This window comes from Brachycentrus maculatus, unplaced genomic scaffold, assembly GCF_059751285.1.
Source record: "Brachycentrus maculatus isolate JH-2025_06_01 unplaced genomic scaffold, ASM5975128v1 h1tg000188l, whole genome shotgun sequence".
NCBI classification, from domain to species: Eukaryota; Metazoa; Arthropoda; class Insecta; order Trichoptera; family Brachycentridae; genus Brachycentrus; species Brachycentrus maculatus.
The window spans coordinates 1,787,556-1,804,435 of NW_028280939.1; the positions used below are offsets into that span (position 1 = coordinate 1,787,556).

A 16,880-nucleotide genomic window follows, 5' to 3' on the forward strand; every position below is an offset into this window, starting at 1 on the left:
CGTATTACAATAATTAAGACAGATAAAAGCCATTTAATTCTTAAGTAGTAAAAAATAGTAATTCCTTGCTACAAAAGCAATTTTTATTTCAATGCATCCATTTTGACTGCTTGTGAAATTTAGTAACGAAAATAATAAGTCCGTTGAACACAGCTTTCACGGTTGTAGTTAAATAACGTAGAGTAAAATAAATCTGATGAAGTTTCTAAGCGAAATGTATTTCAACTATAACACTGTACATATTCGTTTTCTGTTTTAAATAAACAAGTTCGTGGGGTTCGCAGGGGGGTGGCAGGGAGGTACTGAAATGAATAGTTAGTCATAAACATCTAATGTCTCGCTATTATTTCAAAGGCTGTTTTCATAAAAGGAGCGGGATGATTGTGACAAGTTGAAATGACTTTTCATACAACAGAAGGCGGTGCCAGTTGCCCCGTCTGCATCAGAAAAACATGGGATTCATTTGTTATACGGATCAGTGTTTTTGAAAGTCATTTGTTTTTACAGAGGGATGCTTTTGATAGAATACTATTTTTGTACAAAGGATCTTTTCTTGCAGCTTTTTTTTAAAAGGATATCAAATAGAAGGCTCACTTTTTATTCAAATCAGACAATTTATAGACAAGGTATTTATACCTTGTCTATAAATTGCGCCCATCAACCTTTTAAGGTTGATGGGCGTGGTACGAAGTTACATGATGTTTTTAATATTTAAAACTATAAATTTTATCACAACATTTTAAGTATATCCCAATATTTATTCACAAATCTAGATTTTCTCCACTTAGAAGTTATTTTTACATTTTGATATCTCAACAGAGATCAAGAAAAATATGGATGTCTGGGTGTAAAGTGATCACTTAACCAGCCTATGATAGATCATCAGCCCTGAAAATAAGCAGACTTCCATATTTTTTGTCGTCTATGCTAATATGTCAAAATACTTTAACTTTGTGATTAGTCGTTTTTACAAAATGTTAGTAATATTCGAATATAACAATTCACTGAGATTTTAGTCTACATCTGTGGATTGTTTCATAGTGAATCATGGGTTGAACGGTTAATATTTACGTATGTATTGAAAGCAGTCCCACCGCATGCCCAGATCTGATACAGAAGCATCTAGGCTTCCTGACAGATCTGCTCTTGCAAAGCAATTTTTTTTAACTAAGTTGCGAAATTTATTGAAAATGTGAAACAATATAAAACTGTATCCCGATTTTACTGTGAATTCACATTTAAATATTTACGTATAAATCAATAATACTATTATAAATAGTATTATTTGTTACTAATATATTATTTTTAATAGTATTATTGGTGACCACTCAGACCAATAAGCCAATGACAAATTGAAAGATCTTTAAATGTCCAAACTTTCATATTCTTCTAATTTTTCTTGAAATATCAACAAAAAATTATGTCAATAACAATTGATTTTTCATATATGGTTAATTTTATAATTTATCGTTTTCCATTAGACGCTAAGCTTTTTCAAAAAACGATAAACACGTTAATAGTCCAATTTAGTTAGATGCGTCGTTTCAAGATAGAATTTACGATAATTACCTACTAGCTTTATAGTGTAAAATGCAGTATTTATATACTGTGAATGCTCGAGTAATGACCATAGAAACACCATAGCTTACGAGACAATGTAACACAAGCAAGTAATTATTTTGTCTCGTATAGTTTCTTATTTTCCTTCATGAAGACGATGCGCCAAATTACTTTTAATAGCTGTTCCGAGATGAGGCAATCCAAATTAATTGGACAATGTATTTCACTTCAAAACGTGTTTGGAGTGAAAAAATATTTACAAGCAGAGGGAAGATTGTTTACCGTTTCAGGAGTTTGTTTTATCAAATTAAACCTTTGGATTAATGACCCTTCCAACAAAAAGCTTGTAAAAAAATGGAGCATGGATACAGAATTTCAACAGGAATTGATTACGCCATTAATAAAGATCTTCTGTCTTAAACAATTATTGTAAACTGAGTTTTATGTTAATTTTCAGCTCGTTGCCCCTCGCAGTAATAATTAATTTAATCGTTTCCATTAGCCAATTACTCGAATTACAAATGTGTAATGGATAATACACATTATTACTACACTATAGGTATATTTATTGTATAATAGAACTTGCAAATTTAATCGTTTTGAGATACATAGATAAAACTATGAAAAATTGGGGGCCTAGGATTCGTCAAATGATATGTACTATACAGCATCAACTTCTTTTGGAAATGTTTAAAAGGGGAAAATATTTCAATTTGAGAAATTGAACACAACACCATTTATTGAGTTTTATTTCATTACACACGACTAGTTTCGAAAATTATTGTGGCTTTCATCGACACAAAAATGTATTTTTTTTTAATATTAACATTTTATTCCACAAATTTAATGCAGATTCAATAAATAATTTAAAGGGTAAGTGAATAGTAGAAGAAATATGGACAGAAGGAGGAAGCCTGGTTTTAAAACATAAGTGAGTGGATTCAATGTGTTAAGGATCTCTTCTTTAAAGTCAGGAATCGTTCAAGATATTCCAGATTAGGGAATCACCTTCATTAATTGAAGAAGCAAGTCAACTCAAGTAACGACCGTCAAGTTCTCATCTGTACTACTGGAAGTAGACCTGGTTTGAAAAGATGCAAGGGAGCTAGCAGCCCCTTGCATTACATTATCATGACAGAAAGCTAAGAAGCAATTTGTGGACTCGATATACTCATATGTAGAAATTGGATTTGAATGAATGATGAACGAAAAAAGTTATCAAAACTCTTCATACTCCACTCTTATTACCTGAGACTAAAGTGGATAATGATAAAAACGCCTGATATAATGCAAATTTAGTGAATATTTTCCCCGAAGTTTAGGTTCCGTAGGGCGAAGAGGCATAAAAGGTCGATAAAGGTTCTTTGTTAAAGTACTTTGAGCAACTTAGGATCAATTTAATGAGGCTATCCGGATTGTGGGCCGTCAATTCAGCAAGTTACTGGAGATTGGGGCAAGTTGCTTCAATGTTTGGATCTCCACTGCAAGACTGATGTAAGTAAAAAACGTTTCATAAATGATCGCAAAACATCTTTCGATAATATCAACTAATTCAATTTGTAGCAACTATGTTAGTACTATGTTAGCGATAACTTTTTTTAAAAAATGTCTTGGTATTATAAATAAGTCATCTTAGCAAATTCTAACAACCTACCTTTTATACAAAGAAAATATAGAAGTCGGGCAATTATAGGGTCTACCCATAGTAACATTTACAATCTCTCCTATTTAAATAGTTTATGCAATAATAATTGGTCGAAAAGCAACATCTTCTTTATTCACATCAATATTTAATATCTAGTTATATCCCTTTAGGGTAATATTCTGGTATTTTGAATGTTTTATATATATTATATAAATCTGTTTAGTAATAAAACAAACCCTGAAGAAGGCAACAGGTTGTTGCCAAAACTAGTTTTTAGTATGAATTAACCAAGGTTTTTAGTAAAAATGTGAATGGATAACAAAAAGTCATTTTATTTCTCCATATAATATATTACATTCCAGTGTTTGGTGATATCAAGTTATTGTAATGTTTATTTTACTGTCCAAACCTGGGTACTTAAAATAGACTAAATGAAACTTTAATAATTTATTAAATTCTGCTGATTTGCGCAGTAAAATATTGAATATTATATTTTCACTTATATCAGACCTGCCCTTAAGCCTAACTATAACGTAATGGTTACATTTAACCCAGAAATGTGAAATACTGGGGGGTAACCTTACGGCAAGATTTATGAATACTGGATAAATATCCTCATTCAATAATTTACCAACTTTGGAAGGCACATATTATATTCCTTACCTTGCAATTCCACAACAATGTTTTGAACGGGAGAACTGCAGTCTGCTAGTATTTCTTGTATGTTAGCGAAGTTTTTACTGAAAAAAGAGAAAAGCGGTTGTATAATAATATCATATTAATTTTACGTAACTGCTTTGAAGACTTTTTGATTTATTATAGTTTACAAGCCACAACTCTAACTAGTATATCGTCTGTAATCCAATAGAACGAATGGGAAGCATAACAATATACTCATTAGATATTTAAATTTTAATATATTTTTTTATCAGACTTTCATATTCTTCTTCATCTTTGATGAGATGTCAAAAAATAATATTTAAATTTTAAGATGACATGTGGAATGAATTATAATTTGTTTTGAAAGCATTAACTTTGTGGATCATATTGATATATTATTTCGAGGAATAAAAATACTTTGTGTTCTGATCTACTCACATTTTAATTAACCAACTAATTTTGGCAACAACCTGTTGTAAAAACTGGTTGGTTAATAAAAATGTGAGTGGATCAGAACACAAAGTATTTTTATTTCTCGAAATAATATATGAATTATAATAAGTTAAAAATACATTAATTACTTTTATATTGACATCTCAACATAGATGAAAAGAATGTGGAAGTCTGGACATTTACAGGATTTACGACACGTCATAGGGTGGTTTGCTTGATTTCTTTTTATTGTGTAACATTGACTATTGTACCCATGATTTACAACCAGACTACTAAAATTTCAATACATCAGATTTATCCTTCAATATACATTCAATATAATATTTTTTTCATTAAAACCTTTTTTATTATTTAATTTTTTATCACTTTAAAAGATACTGTAGGTAAATAATCCTGGGTTAATTAATCCATGCGGTTATACATATTTCAGTTAAATCAAGGAACTAAATATTTGATTCCATGATTGAGTGAATTATTAGCGTGAAGATGAATAAGCTCAATTAGTAATAGAAAATTAGTATTCTGTGCACATATCTCGATCAACACTCAATTGTACTCATATAAATATGCCACGTATATTAAAATTAATACATAAGCTACAAAATTTTGAGTGTGTCCCAATTTTTGTAAACAAATGCATAATTTGCTTGACTAATCAGTAATTCTTATTTATATAAAACAAATTTTGACACACTTTAAATAAAAAATGAAATAAAATAAGTTTTATTTTCAAACAATGTTATCTGACCTCTTTTAAAATGTAAAATTTTTCAAGAAATAATTTCATACAAAAAAAAAAGTCTTACTTGTAAAAAAACTTATTAATCTCAACCAAAGATTTTGCAGACGAAGTAAAAGGTACTTAAAATAGTAAGTTAATATGTTTTCAAGTGAATAATATACTGTATTATATAAACGACTTGTAAATCACAGGTAGGATGGTGAATGTTACAGAGTGTATAAAGCGATCGCTTAAATCTGTTGATGATAGGTCGAAAACTCCTTGAATTCCCAGATTCTTTAATGTTGTCATTTTAAAAAGATATAAAGTCTCTGGTGGCACGCTTAATATAAATCCTGATCAAATATTATAATTATTTAAAGAAAGAAAAGTTCGTTAATGCCTAGTAAAGGTCCAGGCTTCCATGTTTCCACTTTGTGGATGTCTTCATATATTATATTTTGAGACATAAAAATCGTGATATCAAGAAGACACGATTTCATCTCTAATTAGTTATGGCGGTTAGGTAAGAATTCTTATCATAGTCATTATTTTTCATTATTAAATTCCCTGTAAAATTCATTCATTCAAACCCTTATCCACACCCTAATGGTGCATAGGGCACTGCATCATATAAACGCAGTGTTATCTTGATCATTAACACATGAAGGAAAGGTGATCAGCCCTCCGCTTCAGGTACCAGTCCAGGGTAATATTGAATGAATATTAGAGTGAAAAAATCACTTAAAGAGTGTTACAAGATAATATGAAGAAAAAAAATTACTTTGATTGCGAAAAATATCCATATTATACATACTGGGAATTACATTTTAACCACCCATACAAATGGGGTTTAACCAGCATTTTAGGTATAAGTATACAGTTTTAAAAAAAATGTCACTAATATGTATAACTGCCATTTAATATGAATATGTAAATTACCAATTTCCTTCCCAGTGTGAAAATCGGTATTAACTGATTATCAATATTTGTTTAAATACAATTTATTGAATATCATAGATACTCCATATTGGAAATGAGATATCGCTCACTCCTTTCAAGAACGTCATAAATCAAAATACTTGATTTTTCAGGAGAACGTTTTTAAAGTTTAAAAATTTAATACAATGTATAAAAAAATAAATATCAAGCCACTTACTGAACTTTTTACTGTGCAACAGATCTTTTTAGAGAAAACCTGAAGGTTTTTTCTCCATTTCAAAAATATTTAGTATATTTAAAAAAATAATTATACAATACATTTTCTTCGAAATGCAAAAACAACACTTTCTGCCCTGTAGCGGGTAAATACCAAGTTAAAAATATGCCTCTTTTGCTGGTATATAGAACATTTTCTGGGCATTCCGAAAACATGCACAGCTGAAATTTGACGATTTTTGATTTATGACGTTCTTGAAACGAGTGAGCGATATGTGAAAATACCACGAGTTTGTAAAAAAGTATCTTTGTAAAATGAGCACAAAAAGTATTACCTTGTCTACTGAACATACATATAAAACGTTATTAAATACCCATTTCAAAACATTAATTATTTTTATAAAGCCATTTGCCTGATTTATCAATTCAATACACTTTTCCCCAAAGCTGCACTTTGAAGGCTTAAAATCTAATTTAAAAATAATTTAATCTATTACTTCCACGCAAACGAATGGTTTTCAATGTACGAATAACTATTAATTGCTTGAAAATTTCAAAACTTTTGTAATTATTTTAAAAACTCATTAATATCGGCTTAAAATAAATACAGAAATTTAAAGTTATCACGGGACTACTATCTGAGCATTGTTATTTGTATAACATTTTTAAATTATTTATTAGAGGCTGGATTATTCACCTTATTTTATTGTTCAACATATATATTATAAGTTGTTGGGTAATATATCCAAAATAAAACAAGGTTTGTTGGATTGAATTCTACATTTATTTATGTATAAGTAAATATGTTTCTTCTTAGGACATTATCAAACACATGAAGTGTTCAAAATGGAATTCAATATGGAATTCTACCAACTGTTTGCAAAGACAATAAATATATTATAGGTGTCTTAACTGAATACGAAGCGTTTTTATAAAAAAGAAGATGGAAGTCTGATAATTCCAAGGCGACCTGACATTTGTTTGGACAAGTTAATAACTTTATGCACTTGCGTAAAGTTCCCCAATTTGACAATGCTTAGGTGAAGTGACCCATAGAGATAAAATAAAGAATTCATGCATTTGTGGAAGCTTGGGTGTAACTGACATCAATAGTATGGAAGATAAAAGCCAATTGAGATGGTATAGGCACATAAGATTTAGAAAACATGAACACATTTTAAGCCAGGCGATTGCCATGGATCTTCCGCAAGGGGAAGACCAAAAAATCATGGATGCTACAGGAAGACAACATGATTCGAAGGCAATAAATAGGTGAAGTTGTGTGTGATGGAAAAACCTACAGACAACCTTAGGATGAGGAGAACTAACCCCAACAGTCGACAAAGAGGAGAAGTTGGGATGGAGTCAGGAAGGTAGAAATAGAAGAAGAAAAACAAGAAAAATATTTATATATATATATGTTTATGTATATATATATATATATATATATATATATATATATATATATATATATATATATATATATATATATATATGTATATATATATTTATATATATATATATATATATATATATATATATATATATATATATAAATATATATATATATATATATAAATATATATATATATATATATATATATATATATATATATATATATATATATATATATATATATATATATATATATATATATATATATATATATATATATATATATATAAATATATATATATATATATATATATATATATATATATATATATATATATATATATATATATATATTTATATATATATATTTATATATATATATATATATATATATATATATATATATATATATATATATATATATATATATATATATATATATATATATATATATGTATATATATATATATTTATATATATATATATATATATATATATATATATATATATATATATATGTATATATATATATATATACATATATATATAAATATATATATATATATTTATATATATATATATATATATATATATATATATATATATATATATATATATATATATATATATATATATATATATATATACATATATACATATATATATATATATATATATATATATATATATATATATATATATATATATATATATATATATATATATATATATATATGTATATATATTTTTATATGTATATATATATACATATATATATATATATATATATATATATATATATATATATATATATATATATATATATATATATATATATATATATATATATAAATATATATTTATTTATTTATTTATTTATAAAGATATATATGTATATAAATATATGTATAAACATATACAAATGTTTTATGTTCTTAGGAATCATCAAACAAAAATTTTGTACTGACATTACAAAATTACAACTTCAATGTTTTTCTGTATTATTTTATCTGACCAGTGACCGGGTTTCACTTTTACTGAAATCATCATACTCATGAATAGTCTGTTGATGTCACTAACGACTAGTGACCAGTAACGACTAGTGACCAGTATGTTATTTTATTTTACAACGCTAATTGATTTTTTTAATATATCGATATTTAATTTATATTTTGATTGAACCGACAAATTTAATAGGTTCGGAAAATTAATTGGAAAGTCAACGAGTACTTTGCGTTTGATCAATGATTTTAATACATTTCATTTACCAGCCTTTGTACATTTTAATTTCATAAAACGCGACATCAATTTCATATACAGTTAGGTACCTAGACCATATTTTGCATTTTTTGCGTCGCCGACGCGACTTTGATTAAAGGTTCATTTTTTTAAATGACATTGTGTTTTCACTCTTATAGACGCTTTGAAAAGGCAATTTTGTTGTTTTATGCAACCCTACCGAACTATTTAGATGTGAAATACAATATACTGTTAAATGAGTTTTTAATTTGTTTATCAAATTATAGAAACAAAATAAATATTAAAAAAAATACATGTGGTATGGATATAAAAAAAATTATATTATTTTTATTTTAATTTCGGCACACTTTCGGAACTTGCGTAGGTACCAGAGCACGCTTCGCCATAACTCAGTCTGGTTAAATGGGAAAGAAAGAAAAAATAAATCACAATTTTTTGTTGGTTGTACTTTTTGGAACACATACATTTATCATAAATCTCATATTGCTTCATGTTTGAGTTTACGGCAGCATCAGTGGTTTGTTTCAGAAAGCTTTTATTCGGCAGAGACCCTTTTATTAAAATGTACGCAATATCTCAACTGGATTGTTTTATATACTGGGAGACACCTGAAAACACGATTTCAAATTTTCATACAGTTTATAATTGTCCGCCTCCATGGTCAGCACAATCGGCTACCGTTCTGGATGTCCCGGGTTTGATTCCCAGGGGGGGTCAAATAATTATATATGCGATTTTTCACTGTAATATATTTATTCAATATAACCTTGGACTGGTACCTGAAGCGAAGGGTTGATCACCTTTCCTTCATGAGTAAACGATCAAGATAACACTGCTTTTATATGACTCAGTGACCTATGCACCATTGGGGTGCGGATAAGGGTTTAAGTTTTTTAATTTTACCGTTTTTTTAATATAAAGCTTGCAAAAAAATGGGTCCTCTAAATTAGAAAAAAAAACTATTTTTGCCATTCCAACATACATAGATGTTATGAACTGATATGTACTGTGCCATAAGATCAATCTAGGAGTTCCAAATATTTGAGTAGTGTGCTTGTAAATCACAAAGATTGCACGTTTGTAAAGTGATCACCAATGAAACCAGTTTATGACGGATCATAAGCCCTGTAAAAATACAGACTTCCATTTTCTTCTTCATATATGTTGAGATGTCAAAAATTTTAATGAAATAATTCATTAATTTTTTTTATTCATTACCACTTCGTTCCAGCATCCAACATAAATTATTTACAAAAAAAATGTATATTTCAGTACCCATTTTATATGGTAATACATAAGTAATATTTGAATACAAATATGAATAAATTGAATTTGAATTCGTTCAACGGCGCTATATTCATTTTCCACGAGAGCGCGTAATATAATTTGTGGCCAGTTTGCAGTTTTTGATTACGGAAATATTTCGTATGCATCCAATTGTTAATTAATTAATACTCGCACTGTCAAGTTATAACCAAACCGCGAAACAATGCTTTTTATAATAATTATAACACTTACAATAATAAAACTAGTTTCAATTTGAGTATCGTAATCAAATTAAACCTCTGAAGCCAGGAGAGCATTCGTATATATAGTATTCTCGATGAGTGATTTCTATTTCTCATTTTGAGACATGGGATTAAAGTTAACAAGACTGGAACACAAATAATAAAGTTACAAAAAAGATTTTTTTAACAACCAAAAGTAATAAATAGATGGCAAAATATAAAAACAATAAACAGGTTTAATAAATAGGCAAAAGAAGCATATTTAAAATAAACAAATGAGAAAATATTAAAAACATAAGGTAAAAACAAAAAAAGAAAATATCATTAAGTACTACATATACCATATACATATAAATGGTTCATTTTCATCCTGGCTTAGCATCTCTAAAGGTGTCAAGCAGGGATGTGTAATGTCACCGTGGCTGTTTAACCTATACATGGATAATTGCATGAAAGAACTGAAAGATAAATATTGGAGCCAGAATGAATAATTTGACTGTCTGTTGCCTTTTGTATGCTGACGATGCTGTTCTTCTTGCCGATAGCACAGAAGACCTGCAGGCGTTGGTGACAAAAGTGTATAATGTGTGCAAGTAAAGTGACTTATTGATGAATGTTAGCAAATCCAAGATTATGGTTTTTGAAAGAGAAGAATGCAGATCTGAATGTGAAATATTGGTAAACGGAGAGATTCTGGAACAGGTAGATGATTTCGTGTATTTGGGTAGTATGTTTTCTAGGGATGGAAAGATTGATAAAGATATAGAAAGGAGAGTGAATGCTGGGAACAAAGTGAATGGTGCACTGAAATCAGTTATAGCAAATAAAAACCTATCAACGGAAGCTAAACTGGCAGTGCACAACGGAGTCCTGGTTCCAACTCTAATGTATGGAAGTGAAACATAGGAAAAACAAAAGAAGGATGAAAGTAGACTGAATGCAGTCGAAATGCGATCTCTCAGAAGAATGTGTAACAAAACGATGTATGATAGATGTGCAAATAGTGAAATAAGGAAGGAATGCAAAGCTGAGATAAGCATTATCGATAAAATTAAGAAAGGTGTGTTGAGATGGTTTGGATATGTAGAACGAATGAGTGAGGAAAGAACGGTAAAACAAATTTATGAGGCGAATGTTAGCGGGAAAGGAAGCAGAGGAAGACCGAGAAAAACATGGCACGATCAGGTATGCCAAATACTTGAAAGTGGTCAGGTTAGGAGTCGTAACAATCGGCGGGTATGTATGAGGAGATGCATGAACGTGGAAGAGGCGAAGAATGTTTGCAAGGACAGAGTGGTGTGGCGCTCTATTCTCTCTGCCTACCCCTGCGAGGAAGCGGCGTGATGGTTAGTTAGTTTTTTTTTTTTTTTTTTACTACATATACCTATATCTTTCCATAAAGTATTTTACTCAGATCATTAATTTTGGCTCCCCGAACGGGTTCTATTTCCTTTTGTTTTGTTATAAACTCAAATTAATATTAAAGGCATGTAAATGAACTATAATATTCACAACATTTTGTGTATGTCCAAACACTTGTTCACAAAACTAGGTTTCCCCACATAGTGGTTATATTAACATTTTTTATATTTCAACATAGATGAAGAAAAATATTGAAATCTGGGCTTATACTGGCAAATGACCTTTCATAGCCTGGTTAGGTGATCACTTTACACACGTGTAACAACGTGTGTGAAGGTCTGCGTCCTTCAGGGTTTCCTTGAAGGGCGATACGTGGAAGTCTTTCTTCTGGCATTCTATTTACATGCTCATTCCAGACTTATATTAAAAAATAGTAAAACGAATTTATTAGGCAAATGTGGTTTGTAATATAAGCAATGGAAAATGAAGGAGAACTTGGTATAGTCAAGTATTTCAAATACTTGAAAGGCGGGTGTATCTTATTTATTTATTTTTCATAGCATATTACATACATTACATACATCGCCCTTCAAGGAAACCCTGAAGGACGTAGACCCCCAGGTAGACCTCCAAAAAGGTGGAAAGACAGCTGGGAGTCCACATCCTAAAAGCGACAAGCGGAGACACAAACAGATCTTTAGGATCTACAAAAAGAAGAAGAAGAAGAAGAAGAATATAAGTCCATATGAAAAAAAATGTAATATCTACTAATTTTCTCTAAAAATGAAAAAAACATGCTGGATTTTATGTTTTATTGATGATATATCACGGTATGAATTCACAGGCGTAAAATCATTATAAGTCAAATCGTTCAAAATTAAATAATAAATTGAACGAAAATGCAGATACTTTACCGATTGACTGGAGCAAATAACGTGCCTACAACGTTGATCTGGGGAAAGCGTTTGCGAAATAATTAATTCATATAATTCATAATCAATAAATTTTAGTATCGCGTTGATTGCGTCGTCCTGGCCTATATCGAGTATTACGCCACTGATTGTAACAAGGGTTTAAGGTCCTACCTTTATCGGGTAATGAGGGATACCGGCAGACGTTCGGAGAGTAATAGAGAATCACGTCAAACAATGAATAAATTAAGCACTTTGTAATTACATGGATCAAAGCCTCCCCCGTTCGCAGCAAGGGAAGACTGAAGGTTTTATTGCGTAGAAAATTACAAAATGGTCGATTGGATTTGAAATTTATGGTGAAGGTTTCCATTGATTAACTTTGCGAGATCCAATTAGCATCAAAATAATTTAAAAAAACTCTTTAATATAAATATATATATATATATATATATATATATATATATATATATATAAATATAAATATATATATATATATATATATATATATATATGTATATATATATATATATATATATATATATATATATATATATATATATATATATATATATATATATATATATATATATATATATATATATATATATATATATATATATATATATATATATATATATATATATATATATATATATATATATATATATATATATATATATATATATAAATATAGCAAGGGAGGACCTAGGAAACCTTAGTACTAATATGATCAAGTATTTATGCTCAAAAGCGGTCGGTCAGGAGACGAATTAATTGGTGGGTATGTATGAGGAGATGTATGATTATGAAAGAGGCGAAGATTGTTTGCACATACACATTGTTGTAGCCAACTAATTTCACTGCCTACCCCTGCGGGGAGTCGCTACCGTGTTAGAGACCCCGGGTTCAAATCCCAGGAATGGGGTGAAAATAAATATTTGTTATTTTCCCCCCGAATACTTATTATCTGAGGAACAGGATTGATCACCTTGCCTTCATGTAAGAAACAAGATAATACAAAGTTTATACGATGCAGTGCCCTATGCACCATTGGTTGCGTACACTTTCGGAAGAGATTGATGAATATTGTATATTTTTGTCTCCAATGGATTTTTTTAAACTTAGGTATCAGATGATTAATATATAGGAAATATTTGGAAATGAAAAAAAAAAAAAAATCATTTACTTTTCATGTCTGACCAGACAAAGTATAATTCATAGTTTTTTTAACACATTATTTGATTATCTATCATTTGAACTCTCTTCATTTTTTTAAACATTGTTTAAGTTTAAAAATCAAAAGCCTCAATTTAAAACAAAAGAGAGCTTTGAAGGATATTTAAAAAATGCAGATTAATTTTGAACAGGATTGACGCATTTAGCAGAAAGTGCTTTCTGCACAGCAGAATTAACGGTGCGGAACAAGTTACCTCTAAAATCAGGTATGTAAAACGGGAGCTCGGCTAATTTTTAAAGGATCACAAAGTGCTTGTTCAACGAATATTTTACCAAGTGCTCTTGAAGCAAAACTCTTCAAAATGGTTTTAAATTTAGCATTTTTGATTCAATTTATATTAAAGTGTTTTCAAAGTTTCTGTGCAACTGAAGAGATTTTAACGTATTTTATAGTTAACGATGCTATAAATATGGGATTATTACTATCGGGATAGTGGGGAAATGGAACCCGAGGTTTGCGGTAAGCCACTTTTTCAATGGTGGATCTCGATTCTAAGCAGAATTTTCTACATAAAATTATACATCAAATCGGAAAATGTGGTTGTATAACATTTTGTTTAATATTTTTCATCAATTTGTTCGGAAGTCACATTGTGGATAACCACAAAGCGATCTCGAATAGTTCATATCTAATTTCTAATTTTCTAAATGAAATATTGCATCGAATCGGAAAATGTTGCTGTAAATTTTGTACATCGTTATTAGTTTTGTCCACATCGGACAATATGTAAACTATATTTTTCATTGATTGATTTAGAAGTCACATTGTCGATAACCACAGTCATCGCGGATGGTGGATCTCGGTTTTAAGCATTTTTTTTCCATAAAATTATACATCGAATCAGAAAATGTTGCTGTATATTTTGTATTAAGTTATAAGTTTTGTCCGCCTCCGACAATTTACTTTATTTTTAATTTATTGATTCGGTAGACACATTTTTGATAACCACAAAGTCATCTTGGATGGTGGATCTCGGTTTTAAGCAAATTTTCTCTATGAAATTTTACATCAAATCAGAAAATGTTGCATATTTTCTTGTATATTTTGTATTACGTTATAAGTTTTGTCTGCCTCCGACAGTTAATTATATTTTTCATTAATTGATCCGGTAGTCACATTGTGGATAACCACAAAATAATCATTTTTAATTTGAGTTTTACTTGGCAAACACCACTCTTTCGATATTGAAAGAGTGGTATTTACCGAATAAAACTTAATCAATAAATTACATCATAATTTATAAATGCAATTGAAAATCGATGAAATCAAGGAAATCAGAGGAAGAAGGAAGAGGCAGAGGAAAGAAAGGAAGAATAATATGATGTATAGTTAAGGTACTAAGTATATACAGTAAAATTATTATTATTATTTATAATATCAAAGGAAGGATTATTCACCCCGCAGATAAAATATTACAGGTGGATTAAAAATAGAACAGGCTATTTAAATACTTCAATTTTTTTTCAGCTGATGGTCCAAAATCAATCGAAATTCCAAATCTATTAAAAATGCTACCCGCGTGTAAAAGCTACCCAATACCATTGCGTATGACAGGTTTAAAAAATTAATGCAATATATTGTGATTCATGGGGACAATGGTGAACAAGTGTGTGTAGTGATCGCTCAAGCCAGGTCGTTAGCCCTGAGATGTTCAGACTACCATATTTTTTTAATGGAAAAGAACCATAAATGTTTTACATAAAGTTGAGACACCTAAAAAAATAAAATGATTGCACAGGGCGTGCCTTCTATAGACGAAGAAAAGCAGTGCCTATCCTAACTTACCCGCGTGACATATAAAAACACAAACAGTACCTACCCTACCTTACTAAATAGTACCAGTTTACCTTACTACCTACCTCTACTGCCTACCCTCGTAAGTTGTACTTAGCATACCTACTAACTACCTCTACCCTTATTAATTCTGTGTGCACGCCACTGCACTGCTTATACTAGATAATAATGTGTCAGACGTTTTTTGAAAGTCATCTGAGATAGTACCTTTTTCACACGAAGAGGTAATCTATTTCATACTCTTTATTGAAATGGATACATATGACATAAAACAGCTTAGGGTGTAGGATAATACAGATTTGCGGAAAAGAAAATGATGGAGGAAAAGTAAGCAGTACTAATTAGTAAAAAAAGGATAACCGTTTAAAGTCTCTAAGGGAGGGTTTAGTACATAGTATTAAGAAAATAGTACATATTATACTTCAAACTTGCAAAACATATTGAAGTAACATACTTTGTTGAACATTTTGAAGAAGTGTTATTGTAATTAGAGTTGATGAATTACATTGCCACTTCCAGGCGTTGTTGTCTCAAAACAATTAAGTTACATAATTCGGAAAATTTGTTTAAGAACCTTAATTAAAACTTATGATAATAGCTTAAAAGGAATGACTGAAACAACTTTTCATTGCTTCTTAATCATTTATAAGTGTTTCACGTTTAAACGACATCTTTCTTTCACACTTTTTGACAAATATAGATATTTGAATTTATTAAATATCCATATTACACTGATTTTTGAAACATGTAAATATATGCAAGGGTCTTCGATCTCAATCATTAAAAAATAAACGTAAAAAAAAACAAATTTAATAATAATAAATGTGTATGAACTAATTTGGATCTCATGTTTATTCAAATGGAGTATGCTTTATATAATTTACTTACTTCTCAACCTATGGTGCCACAATCAGCCAAACTTTCAAATCTATTGAATAGCTACCTGCATGTGAAAGAGATCCAGGATCATTGCGTACATTCAAGCTAAAACATAATTGCAATATGGATGTTTTATAGTTGGTAGAATCCTGAACATTTCACTGTCGCTTAAGCAAATTAAATAGTTAGTCTAAAGAATGGGGAAAAAATTAATGCCACTCAGTCTTAGCTAAAAATCGGAAACATACAGACCAATGCTCCGAATAATTCCTGAATTATCGATCATTCCACGCAACAAAAGATAAAATGCGTTATCAAACACACATTCCTTCT

General features: G+C 29.4%; 1 protein-coding gene across 1 annotated transcript in view; it reads right to left on the bottom strand.

Annotated features, from left to right (window-relative positions):
- LOC148307854 (cell adhesion molecule Dscam2-like) overlaps window positions 1-16,880 on the bottom strand; it is a gene marked incomplete at its 5' end in the record, with an annotated part of 94,833 nt that overhangs the window by 41,923 nt on the left and 36,030 nt on the right. The window contains one exon of the mRNA XM_088262769.1: window positions 3,869-3,945. Within this exon, the coding sequence (XP_088118895.1) occupies window positions 3,869-3,945 (77 nt within the window). The remainder of the gene's footprint in view (window positions 1-3,868; window positions 3,946-16,880) is intronic.